Source organism: Hyperolius riggenbachi, chromosome 5 (genome assembly GCF_040937935.1).
Source record: "Hyperolius riggenbachi isolate aHypRig1 chromosome 5, aHypRig1.pri, whole genome shotgun sequence".
In the NCBI taxonomy this organism is placed as follows: Eukaryota; Metazoa; Chordata; class Amphibia; order Anura; family Hyperoliidae; genus Hyperolius; species Hyperolius riggenbachi.
In genome coordinates this window covers 250,158,541-250,179,341 of record NC_090650.1, presented here as the reverse complement: position 1 = coordinate 250,179,341, position 20,801 = coordinate 250,158,541, and the positions used below count along the sequence as shown (strand labels likewise).

Below are 20,801 nucleotides of genomic sequence, written 5' to 3'. Positions count from 1 at the left end.
AGAACACCTTCAGCTTGCCCAACTTCCCCAATAAGTCCATTGTAGCATACCACTCTGTGTACTTAAAAGGTGTGACTATGGCTTGTATCTCCTCCTTGTAGTAGGTATGTTCAATGAATTTTGTCCATTTTTTAAAGAGAGTTTTTGTTAGTTTTCCCTTGTGTGTCACCGCGTCTAATCTATCCAGATTGAATAGATGTATGAGTTCTTGTTCTACGTCCCATACAGATGGGTTGCTGGGGTAGATCCACTTGTTATATATTGCTTTTTTACTTGCTGCAAGAATTAAGTGTCCTAGCAGAGACGTTTTCTGTTTTGCATTCGTCTTTGTTGCTTCTGTTGTTGGCTTTTGTATTTCAGATTCATAGTGGAAAAGATATAGTTGTGGTGTGATTTCTATTTCTCTGTTGCAGATTTGTTTGATGTATTTCTGGACCTGGTTCCAGAATGATCGAATGGATTTACATTCCCACATACAGTGGATGAGAGAAGCTTGAGGTATTTGGCACTTTGGACAGCATGGTGAATAGTTGGGAGGAGGAGTTTTATACCTGATGTTGAAAGCATACTTTGCCCTATGAATTAATCTGAAATGAGAATCTCTCCAGTTTTCATTACTTATTATCTGTCGAAATGTATTATTTCCTTCTATGATTTGTGCTGGCAATTCTGAGTCTGAAATGTCTTTGTACCAGGCTTTTAGATTGCTTACTGCATGTTGCTCTTGCTGTTGTTTTAGCAATGTTGCTTGTATTGTCGACAGGGGGAGTCTGTTTGGTCCTGGAGATATAAAGGTGTCAAAACTGTTTGGTTTCTGTTCCCTTGACAGATCTTTCACCAGCGCTGCAGCATGTGATTTCACTTGTGCGTAATATAAGAAGTGATGCTTAGGTAAATTGAATTCTGACCTTAGTTCCCCAAAAGTTTTCCATTTTCCTTCAGCTAGGTTAAAGAGGTGTCCCAATTGTCTGATACCCTTGTCCGCCCATATTCCGAATCCTTCGTGAGACATGCTAGCCTGGAAACCCGGATGTCCCCAAAGAGGTGCGTATTTGGAGATTTGATAAGGTAAACGAAAACGTTTTCTTATTTCTTTCCACACTGCCCATGTATCCCTCAGTACTATGCTATATTTAACCTTCTGTGGTAATTTGGGATAGGGGGTATGTAGTATTGCTGGTAGCGACCATGGCTCTGTGAATGCTTCTTCCAGCTCGGTGTTCGAAAAGGAACAATTTCCACATATCCAGTCTCTGGCGTGTCTAAATAAGCAGGCCAGATTGTAATTTCTGATGTTGGGTAGGCCTACTCCTGCCCAATTTTTTGGCATCATTAATTTTGAAGGGCTATCCTGTGTTTTTTTCCCGCCCATAGGAACCTGGATATAGCAGCTTCGATTTTTTTAACATCTCGATGTTTGAGGAGTAATGGTATTAGACAATACCATTACTCCTCAAACATCGAGACGTTAAGGGGTAAGGGGTATAGCAACTTGCCAAAGGTTATGGATTTCACAAGGGCTGTCCTTCCCATTAAATTTATAGGTAGCTGTTCCCAATTTTTGAGTTGTTGGATAATTTTGTGGATCAGTGGGGGATAGTTTAGATCGTACACCGAGCTGGGAGTCCTAGATATTTGAATCCCAAGGTATTTTACTTTGTTGGATATTTTGATTCCTGCGTTTCCAAAGGTCCTAGCTATATCTGGTTTGTGATTAAGTAGGAGTAGTTCACTTTTGGATCTGTTAACTTTAAATCCACTTATATTTCCTACCTCATCTATTATCTGGAATACCTCTGTCAATTGAGACTGTGGTTTGGACATGAATAGTAGTATGTCATCTGCGAACATTGTCTGCACAATTGTGGATGACCCAATTGTAATACCCTGTATTCTAGATTCTAATATTTTGGCCATGGGCTCCAGAGCTATGTTAAATAAAAGAGGAGATAAAGGGCAGCCCTGTCTAGTTCCTTTCTGTAGCATTATTCTTGGGGATAAGAAGCCTGGGGTATATAATTGTGCCGTGGGGGCTAACTGTAGAGCTTTGATTAATGACATGAAAGAGTTTGAAAAGCCCATCTGCTCTAGCACTGCTCTTAACCAGTTCCAGTTTACATTGTCAAATGCCTTTTCAGCATCTAAAAATAGCACTGCATATTCCGAGGATGTCTTGGGGTACAGTTTGGCATAGTCTAAAACCATTAGTACTTTTCTTATATTTGCCACAGCTGAACGACATTTGACAAATCCTGACTGGTGTTTTCCTATCAACTTGGGTAATATGTTTGCTAGTGACATTACCCATCTTAATGACACTTTGCTGATATAGTTTTTCTAACACAGAAGAGCAAAGCAAAGAGTGAGTTGGAGTCAGGCTATGTGGTGGAGCAGCAGCGGCAGCAGCAGACAGAATTAATTTCTTGGAACACAGTCCCCTTCATCAATACACAGCGTCATTGAAAAAGCCATAATGGAGCTCCGAGCTGAATAAATATTAAAACTGTGCATCTCCTGATCAGATCTTGGAATAAGTCTATTATACGTTGGAATATTGAAATTTGATTGGATATTGGTTTCATTGAATAATACGCTAGACCCACCTGGATGTGAGGTGGCTAAGACTTGGTGAGCTGCTATTGTACAGGGGAGCATGTGAATTGTTCACAGAGTGTCAAGCACATTTAAATCACTAAACACTCGGGGTGAAATGCATGCTCGTATGCTCGTATTCCAGTCTATCAGTAATGCACTATGTTCAGTCTATTAGATTTTTACAGATGATGGAAAGCTGTTATTGAAGAGGAGCGCTGTCTTTTTACTATGGAGAAGAGCATCTCTGACTGTAATTTGTCATGGGGAGGGGGGGGGGGGAGTGTATCTATATTACTGACAATGTACCTTACAGGGTATCTCGTGATAGGACACTGTATCTGCACCGCACCGTAAAAAGTTTGTTTCAAATACACTAAGATGATGCCATGTCCATAAATATATGAAAAAATTGTGGGATTTGGGGCTCCTAGGACAGGAGGAACAAAATTATAATATGCCTGGTGCATCCAAGGTGCAGGGGCGTCTTCTGGACCTTCTCTTCCCAATTACTGTCCCCCTTGTGCCCTCCTTGTACCTCTTGTGTGTCCTCCTCTATCCTTCAGTGTCCCCTGTCCCCCATGTCCTTTGTCCTCCTGAGTCCTCTCTTCCTTATGTGAATATGTACATTGGGGGACACAGAAGACGAGACATAGGAACGTGGACGTGGGGATATCGGAGGACACAGGCAAAGAGAACAGAAGGGATACTGGACACAGAGGGATGGAGGATACAGGGAGACGTACACAGGGGGATGGAGGACTTGGCGCGGGTTTGAATGTTTATTATTCAGACTATAAGATGCACTGTCTCCCTCCCCCCCCCCCCCCCCACGCCACATTTTTCACGGAAAAAGGGTGCGTCTAATAGTCCGAAAAATACAGTAGTTAATTTAGCAAAATGCTTATGTATACCTGGTGTAAAATATGAAGTTGCACTAGATCTCCCTGATGGACAGAGAGACTAGTTTGGGGGCCTCAATGTCTTCTCCCAGTCTTCCTGGTCCAAAGGGGAGATAACCCGAATTAACTTATGATGCATTTTCTCCACATTGCTGAGCAAAACACTATGGACTGTAGGCTATAGTAGACTTTTATCTTTTCCCTCCTTTATTTTGGAAACAGAATATTTGTTGGATCCCTCTCAGTCAGAACCGAGCGAGGACAAGATTTTTATCTTCACTTGCCCTGTCTTTGGTGGCCTCTTGGGTAACTCAAATCTGTGGGCACTCATCTCTTCCTTCCTTTTTATTCTACTTATTTTGTAATTCTACACACTACTGGCTCTTTTCTGTACATATCATTTTGTTTTAGCATTGCTACCCTTTTTGTAGATTCAGGTGATATCAATTTGCAAAAAGCAAGAATCTGTATCAGCTGTGAAGATGGCGATATTACTGTTAATTCCATCTACTGGGTCATTAATAAATGAAATGAAAAAGATTGGACCTAGTACTGACCCTTGAAGGACCCCACTGCTAACAGTTTCCCATTTTGAGTATGATCCATATCACCATTCATTGCTTTCTATACCTTAAACAGTTCTCTATCCAAATACACATATTTGTATCTAGTCTCAAAAGCCTTTGTAAGGTTCAAGTCCACTACATCTATTGCTTTTCCAAGATCTAACCTTGCATTCACTACATCATAAATGACCTTTTTAACAGTTTTTATTAGATTCCTTATATTTCTTTATAATAGATGCAGTGCCCTCATACTTTAGAGCCCTAAATGCATTATTTTTACATTTAATCAAGCCATGGGGTTTATTCACAAAATCATGGTAATTCTGCTATGTACAGATAGTGCACAGCTATTAATATGTGTTACTAACAGTAACGCTCATTATTAATGTGCGTTACCATAGCAACAGTTGCACTACTCAAGTACCTCGGAAATAAGGGTACTGCTGCTGTGCGCTGTCTGATAACGGCAGTATTACTGTGATTTTGTGAATCAAACCCCAAATCACCAAAACATTATTATTTATCCATACTGGCCTTTTTTATATACATAAGGTGTGTATACGCAACAATATTCATTAAGAATCTGTTTGAAAGATTGCCATTTACTGCAGCCTCATTGCCCTGTAATTTACTATCGCAGACTACCAGAGTTCCTGAGCTTTTTAAAACAAACCTGAAGCGAAAAAAAATTATGAGATAATGGATTGTATGTGTAGTACAGAAAATGAATAGAACATTAGTTGCAAAGAAATTAGTCTCTTATTTTTATTTTCAACTACACAGCTTTTTTTTTATAACACTACTATCATTATGTCATATTTGCAGTTTACAAACCACACTCTGTATTTTAAACTATACAACAGAGTAGAGCTAATGACCCTTTGAACTTTCCGCAAACAAAACCTTATCTCAACCTGTCTCTCACACTCTTGGTTGTTTAAGTGCTTCAGAAAACAGGACTTTCTTCGACCTCAGAGAAGCTCTATTGCATAGATAACAACTGAAGTTTCTTAACTTTTCCTGGACTGGAAAACAATATGAGACATTAATGTCTTTGCTACTAATGTTCTGTTTCTTAGCTATACTACACATACAATTCATTATCTCATAAGTTTATTTTTGCTTCAGGTTTGCTTTAAGGTTAGCCTTTTTAAATGTAATGTTTGCAGTGAAAGAATAGTGATGTGGAATTCCATCTGCTAGTTTGGCTGGCAGACTTTGTAAGTTAAAGAAAAGCCTAATTTTGCTGCACTGTAGCAAAGGAAAGATACCTCCTTTGAGAACAATATGGCCTAGTTACCTGTCACCAAGATTTAATTAATTCACTGCCACAATAAAGTGACACTCTTTTCAGCTCACAAAACATCACCAACTGAAGGTGGACATAAAGGGATTCACTAAGATAAGTAACCTGCTGTTAAGGTGTCCACACAAGATACAATAAAATGATCAAATTTTACGGCAATTTGATAAATATGATCGGATCTCCTGAAAAAATCAAAAGCTTTTTCTCATTCGACTGAAAAATCCGCTCGGATTTCCTGTTTTTTTCTGATTTTTATTGATCCGGAATTCTGGAATTTTTTCTTCAATTTTTATAACGATTGTATGGTGTGTGTTAGATTGTCAATTTATTAATATACACACCCTAGCAATTTTCTCAGAGTTTCCAATCATTTTTATCATAACTGGGGAAAAATTGAACATAAGTGTATGGTACATTGGTCATATTTTTAAAATGTTACAATCAGACAGAAAAATTGATTGCAATTCTTAAATTATACTGATATTTAAAAAATTGTATGGTGTGTGGCCACCTTTACTTGCGCTATTTAACCCCATGCTATTGGCAGTATAGCGTGCATTATTACCTGTTGTCAGAGTAGTGCTTGCTATGCCCTGCATGGCGAGCGCTTGTAGATCACGCCGGCTATTAGCCAGTAATGGGCTCTCTGATCATCCTGCCCTGGACCCCTCGGGTCTAGTACCTTTAAAGGGACTTCGAGCAGTGCAAAAACTATGGAAAGATGCATATCATTTTGAAGCTCTCTTTCTCCTCTTTCCAATGATATATAAACCGCCGCCCTGCGCCTTTTAGTTTTCGCTATTTTCGCGATTGAAATTGCCGCGGCTTCAATCGAAAATAGAGAAAACTAAAAGGCGTATGGCGACGATTTAGGTGTCGCCAGAAAGAGGAGAAAGAGAGCTTTAAAATGATACCCATCTTTCCATAGTTAGGGCCTGTACACACTGCTGCGCTTTTAATATCGCATGCGCTTTTAAAATCGCAAGCCTTCATGAGAATAGGAAAAGCGCATCGCACCAGTGTGTACAGGTCTTCATGATTTTCATTATTTTTCAAAAGACCTTGCGATTAAAAATCGCATGCGATTTGAAAAGCGCAGCAGTGTGTACAGGCCCTTACTTGTATTACACAGGACGACACTTTCCCCAGTGTCAGCAGCTCCATTCAGCAGAATGGAGCTGCTGACTTTAGGAAAAAGTCGCCCTGTGTAATACAAGTAACTATGGAAAGATGGGTATCATTTTAAAGCTCTCTTTCTCCTCTTTCTGGCGACACCTAAATCGTCGCCATACACCTTTTAGTTTTCTCTATTTTCGTGATTGAAATCGCGGCCGCGGCAATTTCAATCGCAAAAATAGCGAAGATTAAAAGGCGTAGGGCGGTGGTTTATATATCATTGGAAAGAGGAGAAAGAGAGCTTTAAAATGATATGCATCTTTCCATAGTTTCTGCACTGCTCGGAGTCCCTTTTAAAGGAAGTGATCCTGGCACTCTGATTGGCCCAATAGACTGCCTGTCAAGTCATGTCACATGACAGGCAACCTATTGGGCCAATCAAAGTGCGGGGATCACTTTCTTTAAAGTTACTGGACCCGAAGGTGTCCAGGGCGGGATGATCGGAGCACCTGTTACTGGCTAATAGCCAGCGTAATCTACAAGCGCTCGCCATGCTGGGCATAGCGAGTGCCCCTCTGACAACAGGTAATAATGCACGCTATACTGCCAATAGCGCGCATACCGTGCATTAAGACGCGCAGGGTTAAATAGCGTGAGTAACAGCAGGTCACTCGCGCTATTTGTCTTAGTGAATAAAGCCCAAAGACTCAAAAAATTTAATAAATAGATAAAAACAACATCATAAAAACACTGCATTTCTTTTAAAATCACCATATCTTTTTTCAGTGATCAAAGTTTTGGAAAATGTCATTTGAATGATACATGAAATGCACTTACGGGAATTTGCGGAGATCGGTTCACAAATAGTTTGCGGTTCACAAATAGTGTCTGATTTATCAGTGCCAGGGGAAACTTCTTCAAGTCCAAGTTTGCTACAACTGTGAGAGCACAAAGACAGATGTTACAACAGGGAAGGTTACTAAGAGATAGTAAATACTTCCGTTACTGTGGTCACTCGAAATGCCTCCTCTCCTGTTCTTGATATATAAAAAAATACTTTAATTAAATTATATATATATATATATATATATATATATATATATATATATACCTCCACTTGAGGCTTTTATTACGGTGTACCTCTCCTGTACCCTAAGCCCCTTTGAATCTGGAAGTAGCATCACTACAGTGCTCCCCACTGCTTTGTGGGAGGGGGGATGGCAGGGATGCTACTCACTCTCTTTCCCATTGCTCTTTATGGTATATACTGTAGATAGATGAGATGGGCTGACACTCATAGTACATTTTGGAATGGGGCATTGCCGATCTCTCCAAAACATATTTCTCTATATGGTACCTAAGCATCCCTTAGACTAGGGCTGAGCAAACTATGAGTATCAGGCCAGTTGTTGTTCTGAATCCGGCCCGCCGATAGAGGTACGGAGGGAGCGAGGATAGAAGAGGCATGCAGGCCACTAGAGGAATGCGGCCTGCAGTGGAAAATGTTTGCCCACCCCTGCCTTAAAATGTAATTGTTATAACAGAAGCTAAACTTAGGTGTCAATAGCCTAAGGCTTCTTTCACATTAGGAAACGCGTGCAGGAGCTGATCTTCTGCAAGCGTTGAATAGCCTGCGACCTGTTGTCGGGATGTTGCAGTGCAACACTGATTAGTGGTAGTGATGCTCAAATCCGGATCCGGGAGACACCCGGATAGTTGCTATACGGATATCGCCCAGTAAATCTGTGCGGGGTGGGCGGGGGATCAAGCTTACCTGTCTGACGTCTTCTTCATCCGTCCCTGGCGCCTCCCACGATGCGGTCCACGCGCATCAAGTGACTACAAACACTTCCTCCTTCAACCTGGAAGGAGGAAGTGTTTGTAGTCACGTGACCGCCGCGTGGAACGCATCGTGGGAGGCGCCAGGGATGGACGAAGAAGATGTCAGACAGGTAAGCTTGACCCCCCGCCCACCCCGCAACTATTCAGGTGTCTCCCGGATCCGGATTTGAGCATCACTGATTAGTGGTGGAAGTTATAATTCACCCAACGGGAAAACACCGTCTCCAGGCAATTAAAAGCTCCCGAGTGCGTTGAACCGCAACAAACCAAAATGCAGCATCGGATGTGAAAGATAAAATAAAAGTCTATGGACTTTTTATTTTACCTTGGTTAACGCACAGTTTTGACTTTGCATCAAAACGCAGGAAAAGAGCTCTGATGTGAAAGAGCCCTAAGAAGTTGTCCTTCATCACTGTGAGTACTGGCGGTGATTTGTGCTGGTTGGTTGAAACTGCTGGTTAATTGATTTCCGGATAACCAGGACAATACTTTATATAAGAAAACTTTATCAGATGGCAATCACATTCCAGTGATTCCTTCTGGACTGGAGACAACCGAATATGGATAGAGCTGCCATGTATTTGTAATTTATAACCCACATTTGTGAGTACCATTGGTGCTTAACCTCTTTATATGTACCGTATTTTTCAGGATATAAGATGCACTTTTTCTTCCCCAGAGCGACCCTGGCTGAGGACCCAGAGAGGTATAGCGGCAGGGGGCCACTGTGTCCCCATATAGACAACTCCGGGATGAGAAGATCAGAAGAGGAGCATGTCGGCATCCACAGGACCAGAGCAAAGAGGGAGAAGAGATCGGTGGCAGGATCAGGTGCAGTACGGAAGTGTTAAGCTGAATACTTACCTTGCAACCCAGGAAGCTGGATCCCAGCAACGTTCCACAACCGCTCCTTGATCTATCTTTCTGGAGTTGGGTATAAGCCAATGGCAAAACAGGTGTGAAAGAGAGTTCAAGTGATTGCAGTTCTTTCCACAAGAGTCATCGGGGATCTTAAAAATCCGATCCTCCATGACTGTCATTATCGCCGCGCGTTGCTCATTCGTGTAATTGCGCGTCTGTACCCACATTGCGAGATCGCAGACGCGATCATTCATCTTTCTATTACTGGTCGCCAGAAAAATTGTCCGAAAAATTGCGTAGTGGGTACGAGCATTTAGTTTAGTGTTAGTCTAGTGTTACTACAGCGTAGTGTTATTGCAGTACAGTGTTGTGTTCGTGTAGTGTAGTATGTGGTGTAGTGTAACTTAGCTGGTAGGGCAGCAGAGATTAGATTAGTTTAGCTAGTCAGTGTAGCTTAGATAGCGTAGTTAGAGACAGTTTGGGGAACAAATAGTTTCATATCTGAGAAATAATTACACATTGGTTGTTCTTTTCTTTTTTTCTTTCTATGGTCTATGGGTAGCTGGTATGGTAACATAAGCTGAACTTGTGTGTGCTAAACTGATTGAAAGTGAATTACATTGCACTTTTGGCATTTTATAGCATTACTTAATTGTAATTATATAGATTAAACCAGTGTAAAAATGGTATATACTGTAAAATTTGTGACTTACTTAGTCCAAAGATGACACTGCTCTGTTAAGGAAGAAGTATTAGAAAAATATCCTTTTTGGCATGGTGCACATTCAGTATCTTTATTCTGTTGAGCTATGGGAAAAAAACAGCAGTTTGTCATATGCAGATATGGTAAATGATGCAACTAATGAAACATATCATATATAGCCTATAATGCTTTGGATATAAATAATTAAAGAAAGCCAATTTAGCCTGATTTAGCCAGAGCCCTGAAAGGCAATACAAGTTTTCTTACCGATGACAGGTCAACTTTATTTTGGTCCTGCAGCTGTCAATGTCAACCAAAAGGGAGGCAGTGAGGACCACAAATGTCCAAAGTAGTTGACAATTAAAATGTCCTTCCCCACTGTATCCTAACACTTAGACTAAAAGCTTAAAGAGAACCCGAGGTGTGTTTAAAGAATGTTATCTGCATACAGAGGCTGGATCTGCCTATACAGCCCACCCTTTGTTGCTATCCCAAACCCCACTAAGGTCCCCCTGCACTCTGCAATCCCTCATAAATCACAGCCGTGCTGTGAGGCTGTGTTTACATCTGAAGTGTCAGTCTCAGCTGCTCCCCCGCCTCCTGCATAGCTCCGGTCCCTGCCCCCGTCCCTTCCCTCCAATCAGCAGGGAGGGAAGGGATGCAGGCGGGGACTGGAGTTCTGCAGGAGGCGGGGAGAGCAGCAGACTGACACTATAGAGATAAACACAGCCAGCTCTGACAAGCTGTTTGTCAGCAGCGTGGCTGTAATTTATGAGGGATTGCAGAGTGCAGGGGGACCTTAGGGGGGTTTGGGATAGCAACAGAGGCTGGGCTGTATAGGCAGATCCAGCCTCTGTATGCAGATAATATTCTTCAAACCCACCTCGGGTTCTCTTTAAAGGGAACCTAAACTAAGGATATGGATTTTTTCTTTTAAAATAATACCAGTCGCCTGACTCTCCTGCTGATCCGATGTCTCTAATACTTTCAGCCACAGTCCCTGAACAAGAATGCAGATCAGGTGCTCTGACTGAAGTCAGACTGCATTAGCTGCGTGCTTGTTTCAGGTGTGTGATTCAGCCACTACTCCAGCCAAAGAGATCAGTAGGACTGCCAGACAACTGGTATTGTTTAACAGGAAACATCCATATCCCTCTCAGTTTAGGTTCCCTTTAACCACCACCCCAGTACAAAAGCTAAAAAAAGTGTAACTCTAGCCAACCCCAAATTTATTCTCACATTAACTCTATCTAAGGTTTCAAAACAAAGTGAAACCACTAAACCTGCTATACACTCAACTAAGATAGAGGTCCAGAATTACCTAGCATCAAGATTAACTAAACCAAGACTACAAAATCTCAGTGACAAGGATTGGGCAATATGGAAGGCTCAAGTCAGCACCTCTGTTATTTTGGTGCTGCTGGCGCAGATGCTCCAGTCCCTTTAAGAGAGCAGAATTCTGAGACCCTGTTCCACAAAATGGACCAATTTAGGCTGTAGTGCACACTCAGCCTAACACAAAGGCCCATAAGGCCACACTTTCCAGTCAACTTCCCATTATAAAGCACCTGTTTTTTCATAGCCTGTTTTTTATATTACTACAGAGCAGAAAGTTTCTCACATATCCTCCTCCCATTCTTCAAAACAAACCATGAGTATGAAGGACACCGATCACTGAGTGAAAGGATAGCAATATTCCTTGAGAAACAAATTGCACCAATACACAATGCCTTAAAGGGAACCCGAGGTGAGTTTGAAGAATATTATCTGCATACAGAGGCTGGATCTGCCTATACAGCCCAGCCTCTGTTGCTATCCCAAACTCTCCTAAGCTCCCCCTGCACTCTGCAATCCCTCATAAATCACAGCCACGCTGCTGACAAACAGCTTGTCAGAGCTGGCTGTGTTTATCTCTATAGTGTCAGTCTGCTGCTCTCCCTGCCTCCTGCAGAACTCCAGTCCCCGCCTGCATCCCTTCCCGCCCTGCTGATTGGAGGGAAGGGACGGGGGCAGGGACCGGAGCTATGTAGGAGGCGGGGGAGCAGCTGAGACTGACACTACAGATGTAAAACACAGCCTCACAGCATGGCTGTGATTTATGAGGGATTGCAGAGTGCAGGGGGACCTTAGGGGGGTTTGGGATAGCAACAGAGGCTGGGCTGTATAGGCAGATCCAGCCTCTGTGTGCAGATAACATTCATTAAACACACCTCGGGTTCTCTTTAACCACTTGCCGACCGCACGCTTATACCGTGCGTTGGCAAAGTGGCAGCTGCAGGACCAGCGACGCAGTTCTGCGTCGCCGGCTGCAGGCTAATTAATCAGGAAGCAGCCGCTCGCACGAGCGGCTGCTTCCTGTCAATTCACGGCGGGGGGCTCCGTGAATAGCCTGCGGGCCGCCGACGGCGGCTCGCAGGCTAAATGTAAACACAAGCGGAAATAATCCGCTTTGTTTACATTGTACGGCGCTGCAGCAATTGTGGATCAGCCTCGGAAGAAGCACCGCCGTGCGAAACGGCCGTTAGGCTACCGTTTTTGCCCTGCACCCACCACCGCCACCTTTTGACATGGTAGGACATCCTCCTCTTGCAACTGTTTGAATGCACAAGATTTTTATACTTGATGAAATTTCCAATGATGATGATGTTTTGCACCTACCTTTTAAATGTCACAATTTTTGATACAACTATGGTGATTTACTTCAATCTGAAACACCATTAAAACAGCAATCACTGCAGTGCCTGACTCAACCGTTTTTTCTATTGATGCTGATCCAATGTATGTATTTGATTCATCTGTCATGAGCACGCAGTATGCATCACAATAACAAGGTGGCCTTTAGAGCATCTCTCCTTCCTCAATCCCAGTGATACGGTTACAGATATTGTAGTGCCGGCAACCCTCTTTCTCTTTGATTGATCTAAATGTAAACACAAGCGGAAATAATCCGCTTAGTTTACATTGTACGGCGCTGCAGCGCAGCAGCGCCGTAAGGCAGATCGGCGATCCCCGGCCAATCAGCGGCCGGGGATCGCCGCCATGTGACAGGGGACGTCCTGTCACTGGCTGCACAGGACGGATAGCGTCCTGTGCAGCCCGGATCACTGGGCATGACAGGTAGGAGAGGGAGGGGGGGGGAATTTCGCCGCGGAGAGGGGCTTTGAGGTGCCCCCCCCCCGCAACATGCCTGCAGACCGGAGCGATCAGACCCCCCTGCACATCATCCCCATAGGGGGGAAAAAAGGGGGGCGATCTGATCGCTCTGCGTGCCCGCTGATCTGTGCTGGGGGCTGCAGAGCCCACCCAGCACAGATCCCAACAAACAGCGCTGGTCCTTAAGGGGGGGTAAAGGGTGGGTTCTCAAGTGGTTAATTGGAAGTATTTGTAAATATAACTTGTCCTGGTGTTCTCCATGGCAGCATACTAGTGGGAATTTGCCCATTAGTATGCTGCCATGGAGAAACACCAGGAAAGGAAAATTACCGATAGTTAAGTGTACAGTTTGCCAATTTCCCTGGTGTTTCTCCATGGCAGCATACTAATGAGCAAAGCCCCATTTGTATTTTGCGATGGAGAAACACCAGGAAAGGAAAATTACAAATATGTAAGTATACCATTTTCCAATATTTGGCAGTCGTTCCTCAAGAGCATCAAACAATAAGAAGTTACTATCGTCTATTACATGATTAAAGGTTTTAACACCCACTCAAATCCAGTTCTCTGAAGAGCATCTTTCTTTCCCATTAATGATCCCTGCTCTTTACTTATCCGTTTGGACATTAGAAGAATAGTAGCTCTGCAATTCATATTGTATTGATGTATGAAGACTGCTTTAGAATTATATGGATGGAAAAGTAAACAGACATCTACCTGAAGACCGCACACCATAGCCAAGACCACAGACTGAATTCTTTATACATGTTTCTATATCAGTATCAAAGTGATACCCGTCACGGCACACACATTTCCGGGGATAAGTGCTGTTCCCATCATAGAGCTTCTCCAAAAGTTTTCCTGTGAGAAAAGAACAAGCATGTGAATAGAGGCTGTCACACAAGAATATTTTGTTCATACAGGCTTTATTCTAGGATGGCGACATTACAGGCTGACCATCATGTTAGTTATACTGATGTAATATGTACATTTCATGTATCTTGAAAAGAACTCCTAGCTAACCATGAATTGTTTACTGTCATTTTAATATCTGTTCAACAACAAAATAGCATGCATAGGATCTCCATCTCCTTTATCTTGCATTGAAAGTTAATATACATTCACCTTAATTTAATGGATTGAAGCCTAGTTGATCAACGAATGTGTAATATCTGCCTCTCACTCAAACATTAAATGGAACCTAAGCTGAGAGGGATGTGGATGTTTCCTTTTAAACAATACCAGTTGCCTGGCAGTCCTGCTGATCTCTTTGGCTGCAATAGTCACTGAATCGCACACCTGAAACAAGCATGCAGCTAATCCAGTCTGACTTCAGTCAGAGCACCTGATCTGCATGCTTGTTGAGAGGCTGTGGCTGAAAGTATGAGAGACACAAGATCAGCAGGAGAGTCAGTTTAGGTTCGACTTTAAAGTGACACCGAAGCGGAAAAAAATTATGATATAATAATTTGGTTGTGTAGTACGGATAATTACTAGAACATTAGTAGCAAAGAAAATATTCTCATATTTTTATTTTCAATTATATAGTTATTTTTTTATAACATTGCATTATTCTCTAATATTTGCAGTTTAGAGATTACACTCAGCATTCTAAATGTTTTCACAAAGCAGACTAGTGAACCTTTGAACTTTCCTCTGCAGAAAAAAACAAAATACAGTAACAGACACTTGAGATAATAAGCTTCAGAAGTCAGAGCTCTCTGCGACTTTGAAAATCGGAGAGATCAGTGGCTCTTTTGCATAGATAACAACTGGAGTTCTTAACTCATATCTCTGCTGCTAATGGTTTATTTCTTAGCTGTACTACACATACAAATCATTATATCATACGTTTATTTTCACCTCAGATTCCCTTTAACAGGTTTAATGTTAAAAAAGGGACAATTGGATATCGCAGCTGAGATTTTTACACAATTCTTGAAATGTTCAGACCAATTAAAGAGGAAAAAAATGGAGCTGTGTTCATCTTGTAGGGATTACAAACAGACCAATACAGATACTAAGCGGGTATGGCGTAATTAAACACATAATAATATTAACCAGGGCTGTGGAGTCGGTACAAAAATCCACCGACTCCGACTCCTCAGTTTAGGATTCCACCGACTCCGACTCCGACTCCTCGACTCCGACTCCTCTAATTTGTATATTATAATCTTGTTGATTGAAAGTATGTAACATGAAATTCGTCTCTTAACTGCTAATGCTTAGGAATTTTAAAAGACAACTGAAGTGAGAAGGATATGGAGACTGCCATATTTATTCCCTTTAGTCACAGACTAAAACTAGTCCTTGCTAAGAGTACTCTAGGCAATGTAACTGTGGCTCTAGGCAATGTAACTGTGGGTACATGTAAGAGTGATGTGCAGGTACTCTGCAGGGGAATAAGGAGATTGTTCCTCTATTACACATTCTTCATGCACAATCTGAACCAGGTTTATGTGTGATAGACAACACCTCTGTGTTCAATGTGCACAACATTCTCAGTGGATTCCCTGCAGCTCTGTGGGGAGTGCATATGTAGAGTATAGTACTACTGTGTAACAAAGTAAACCTGTGACATATAAAATTAAAGTTTTATACATACCTGGGGCTTCCTCCAGCCCCCTTCAGGCTAATCAGTCCCTCGCTGTCCTCCTCCGCCACCTGGATTTTCTGCTATGAGTCCAGGTACTTGAGCAAGTCAGACGTAGTGCGCATGCACACACTCCGCCACCGGGAGCGTACTACACCTGCGCAGCACTATTGCACAGGTGCAGAATCCTCCTTGCTGTGGAAGCGACATGCGGCCGGACTGCGCTGAGTGGCTGAATTACCGGGACTCATAGCAGATGATCCTGGTGGTGGAGGTTGACAGCGAGGGACTGATTAGCCTGAAGGGGGCTGGAAGAAGCCCTAGGTATGTATAAAACTTTTCTTTTCATCTGTCTCAGGTACCATTTAATTCGTAGTCACCAAACCAAATTTTAACAACATATCAAATTATTTGATTTCATGAGCAAAGAGAGTGCGTACATTTGCATTAATCAGAATCAACGCAGAATTATTTCCATCTCATTGACCATCTCTATTAGTGACACGGCTACACATCAGGCTTTATTCTTACAGCATAGATTTTATTTAGTATATATAAGAGATTCCTGTGTAAACATCATATATACAGTCACAATCAGATATGTATATCTGACTTTAAAAATACGGAGCACAAGTAACTAATTTTGATTGGTTTATTTCATTTTTGTGGACTAAGCACAGCTATTACTGTATGTATAAATTATTTATGATGACTATTATATGAGAAATAGAACATTTTATCATATTTTCTATTTTAATTACAGTTTAAATTCATTAGGAGTCGGAGTCGGAGCATTTTTTCCTGACTCCGACTCCAGGCACCCAAAAATGCCCCGACTCCGACTCCACAGCCCTGATATTAACAGCATCTTGTAACACAGACCACTATACAAACAGGACGTACCAGTTTCAAGGATAAATTATTAAAATTGAGGATATCAACTATGGAGTGCCTGGATAGTGTACTGGTTAAATACACCACCTTTGATATGGGTGACCAGGGTTCAAATACTGGTTGGAGCTAGTACCTATTCAGTAAGCAGTGGTCAAGACTCCTTAACACTAATGGAGTGCACCCTTAAAGGCTACAGCTCTCAAGTGCTTTGCGTTTGAAAGGAGAAAAGTACTATGTAAGTGTTAAAATTTCATTTAGACAATATAGGAATTTTAACCCAGGATTGGCTTATATTGTGTTGAAACCACTCCCCCAGAGTAATGCCAGGACCATGGTCCTGACAGGTCATTGTGTCACCTCGTTGCATTGTGGGAAATAATGTCTGTTTACAACTGCCAAGCAAGCCATATCTCCCTCTACGGAATGTTCATTTACTGAGAGTTCTATGCACAGAGATCACCTGGCAGGACTTAGGGCTGGTTCACACAGACGTCTGCCGAGCTCTTGCTCAGCGCCACGTTTAAATGCCAGCGTTTAAAACGCTAGCTTCTGAAGGCTTATGGGAAGGAAGCCTTCAAGGCTAGCGTTTAGGGTCCCTACACTGGTTTGCCAGCATTTAACAACTTTGAAAGCCTGCAAAAGCAGGTTCTGAATAATGTGTGTTAAAGGGACTCCAAGCAGTGCAGTAACTATGGAAAGATGCATACCATTTTGAAGCTCTCTTTCTCCTCTTTCCAATGATATATAAACCGCCATCCTACGCCTTTTAGTTTTCACTATTTTTCGCGATTGAAATCGCGGCCACCATCTTGGATTCCTTATTCAGCATTGCATTACACAGGACACTTTCCCCAGTGTCGGCAGCTCCATTCAGCACAATGCAATGAAATACAAGGAACCCAGGGGGGTATAATTACAAACATCATGCTGGTAGGTGTGAGGATATAATTAATTAGTTGTGGGTATGTTTAAAAGCATACCCACAGGCACTGCTCGGAGTCCCTTTAAACACCGCCACACCGTCTGTCTGAACCAGCCCTAAAGATATCAACACCTGTTTTCAATTTCAGAACATAAATTGTGGTGAGGAAAGATTTTGCAATGGGCAAAACTGACTAAATAATTTATAAATGAATATTGTAAAAAAAAAAAAAATAAGCAATTTTATTCATTGTTGTTTTAACTACAGTTCCTCTTTAAGTTAGTTCACCAGCAATAACATTTTTTCATTTAAACTGATCCCTAAACTAATCTATGCTAGTTGGCACACAATGGGGTTGATCCACAAAGGTGTGAGAATCCGCTTAGCTGCCTGTGCAGGCAGGCAGCTTTTTGACCATTGTATAGGTTTGCATGCTGCAGGACTCTGGAAAGGAGAGCTTCTGTCAGTTTTGCAGCTTGTGCTTGCTGAGGAATTTGCATGCGTTGTCATGCAAATTGCCTGGCCACATTCATTGGAGGCGTGTACTATAAGTACTATGTGTTTCCCACAATGCTTGGCTGGTCATAAGGATTCCTTCCTGTGAAACACTCCTGGAGGAGTGTCAGCCTTACTCTTTGTTTGAAGTTCAGCTTAGAGTAATTCCTGAAACTGCGCTAGGCAGGTTTCTCTAGTGCAGGTAGGATTGCTTATCTGTTTTGTTTGTTCTGTTGCGATTGTCCTGTCCCAGCGGTGGTCGACAGGAAATCGTTCTGATCTCTGTTTTTGGAGTATAGCTGGTGCAGCGGTTGCTACCAGCTATCTCCTCTGATCTGTCTCACTTGGATCGCACTAGCATCTTACGCTAGCGCTGTGGATCCTTCTGTTCTGTCTTCCTGGATCGCACTCGCCTTGCGCTAGTGCTGTGGATCCTTCTGTTCTGCCTTCCTGGATCGCACTCGCCTTGCGCTAGTGCTGTGGATCCTTCTGGTCTGCTACTCTGTTCTGTCTGCCTGGATCGCACTCGCTTCGCGCTAGTGCTGTGGATCCTTCTGTTCTGTCTACCTGGATCGCACTGGCATTCTGCGCTAGTGCTGTGGATCCTTCTGTTCTGTCTTCCTGGATCGCGCTAGCCACTTTCGCTAGTGCTGTGGATCCTATCTCTCGCTTGTCCCTGTTTTCGTGTGTCTGTCTTGTCTGCTACGAACGCTTGCTGGAGGCTCGGTGAGGTAACCGTTAAGCAAGCGTTCGCGTCCTCTGTTTCATGTTTGTCTGTCGATGGTTAGTTAGGCGTGCTTGTCTCTATTGTGCTTATCAAGTGGAGACCGCGCATAAACGCGTGCACTGTTGCGAATGAGTGCGGTGTTCGCGTTTAGCTAGCGTTTGTTATTTTCCGTATCTCCTCATTGTATGATTTGCTGTGCATTTGCTACTCTCGTGCTCTGCCTTGCTGTAGCCTTGTGTCACGTCTGGCGATCGCACCTCTAGCGATCGCGTTCCCATTTCATATCTGCTGTTGTGTGTGCACTGTCGCGGGTTGGCGACTAGTTTGGGGCACACACATACAACCTGTCCCTTTGCTCGTTCTCATTCGCAATCGCTTCTCTTGCGATTGCGGAATTCCTGTCTGGCATTTGTGGAGGTACAGAGGATTGGTTCCTCTGCACTCCCCAACGCCATCTGCTGACAGGTATTTTCCTCTACGGGTGCGTAGCACCTTTTGCTGGGTTCCTGCAACTATACGCTTGTGGAGGATTTCCGCCGTATCAGCGCACGCGTTGTGCGCTGATCACGGAGGAAGTTCCACAATTGTTACAGTATGACCAGCCCAACCAAAATTCCCAGTGTAGAGGGAATTTCTGATTTGTACGATTTTGTCGCGTTTGGGTCCTGTGTCTTTAAGAGCTTTAAAAGGCTAAACTCAGAGACCAAAGCGGAATTTCTTTCTGAATGTGTGAGGTTTTGTCTGAATCCCACCTTTCAGATTGCTGATCCGTCTACGTCGGCTCTTCAGTTTGCCTATGTGCTCTTAAAAGACGATTTGTTCACCTGGGCATATGATGTGTTAAAAAACAATTCGTGGAATGATAATTTGTATCAGTTTCTTGCAGTGATATTCTCTCACTGGTTTGGACTGCCTGGCTTACCACCTGCTCTGATTGAATGTGTAGCTGCTGATAAGTCAGCTGATTTTTCCCTTCCATGCAAAACCATTCAGTATGATAATGAGGTTGATCTGTCTCCTGTTTTTTTGCCTCAATCCAAAGCTTATGTGGATCCTACTATAGGTAGGATCGCACACTATATTAAAGCAGTTAAAAAATCTGTTCTTGTTCCTGAACTCCACCCATATGGAGATTATCTGGATACTGGCCTGTTTGAACCTCCATTTGCCTCATGGGACATTGAGGCCTTGATGGAGGAATTCGATTTTGATTGGAAAGCCTTTTGCGATTTTTACATCGCAAAAAGCGAGGATGTCTTGAATGATTGTCTCGACTCTATGTACCTTTTGATTGATTCCGATGAATATGACGAGGGTAATGTGGATCTGGTGATTTATGTGTGGCAGACGATTTTGGATGAGTTGCACACACACCAACCAATTGATTCCAATAAAGAGACATCGTTGTCGGATGATTGTTCCTGCCTTACTGGGGTAAAGCATGTGAGTCGTGACTTTGTGCAATCTGAAAAGAATGAGTGTGCCGCTGTGGTTGATTCCTGTGCGAATCCTGAAGGATTCTCTCCTGACAGTGTGCAGTTTGAATCTGTGCGATCTGATGCCTGTTTCTCGGATGTTCCTGCAGATTGTGATCGGCATGAGTCTGCCGGTTTCCTCAAGGATGTGTGGGATCCTTTTTCATTTAGAAACAGATCTTTGAGATCTTCCGTCTGTGACCCTGCTATGGGGAAAATGTCTCGACTATGCAGCGTCAAAAGTAAAATTAATATGCCTAATAAAGTTTATCCTGTTGATGTCGCTATTTCTTCTGCAAATGAGCCTCTGTCTCACCCTGTTCACACCTGTAGGGGCCCGTTGCCTGATGACAGTTGCTCCAGTGTTTCGGTCCTAGATGCCTTGCAGTCTGCTCCGCAGATCGCGGAGGTTTGCGCTATGGAAGCGTCAGTTTCACAACCTAAAGTGAATTTTGATTCGCAGGTTTTGCGTTCTAAATCCTCGGATTCGACATTGTTAGCCGAATCTAAGAGTAAGACAGCGCTTCGGTTTTGCGAATCTGATGCTGAACCTTCTTTGCCTTATTCAGAGACGCTTTCTCTGAACCTGCCCTGTACCATGAATGAAAACATGTTTTCCTTTCACACTGACGTTTGTGAGCCCCTTTCTTTCTC

The 20,801-nt window shown here is 42.8% G+C and overlaps 1 protein-coding gene and 1 long non-coding RNA gene across 2 annotated transcripts in view; one reads left to right on the top strand and one right to left on the bottom strand.

Moving 5' to 3' along the window:
- TNFRSF11A (TNF receptor superfamily member 11a) overlaps positions 1 to 20,801 on the bottom strand; it is a 134,686-nt gene that overhangs the window by 23,738 nt on the left and 90,147 nt on the right. Inside the window, exons 4-6 of the mRNA XM_068236760.1 lie at positions 13,759 to 13,902; positions 9,899 to 9,992; positions 7,320 to 7,420 (exon numbers count right to left, since the gene is read on the bottom strand). Of these exons, the coding sequence (XP_068092861.1) occupies positions 7,320 to 7,420; positions 9,899 to 9,992; positions 13,759 to 13,902 (339 nt within the window). The remainder of the gene's footprint in view (positions 1 to 7,319; positions 7,421 to 9,898; positions 9,993 to 13,758; positions 13,903 to 20,801) is intronic.
- LOC137518645 (uncharacterized) lies at positions 3,556 to 9,874 on the top strand. Its single transcript, XR_011020865.1, has 2 exons — positions 3,556 to 3,813; positions 9,004 to 9,874. It is a non-coding gene; the product is annotated as an uncharacterized lncRNA (long non-coding RNA).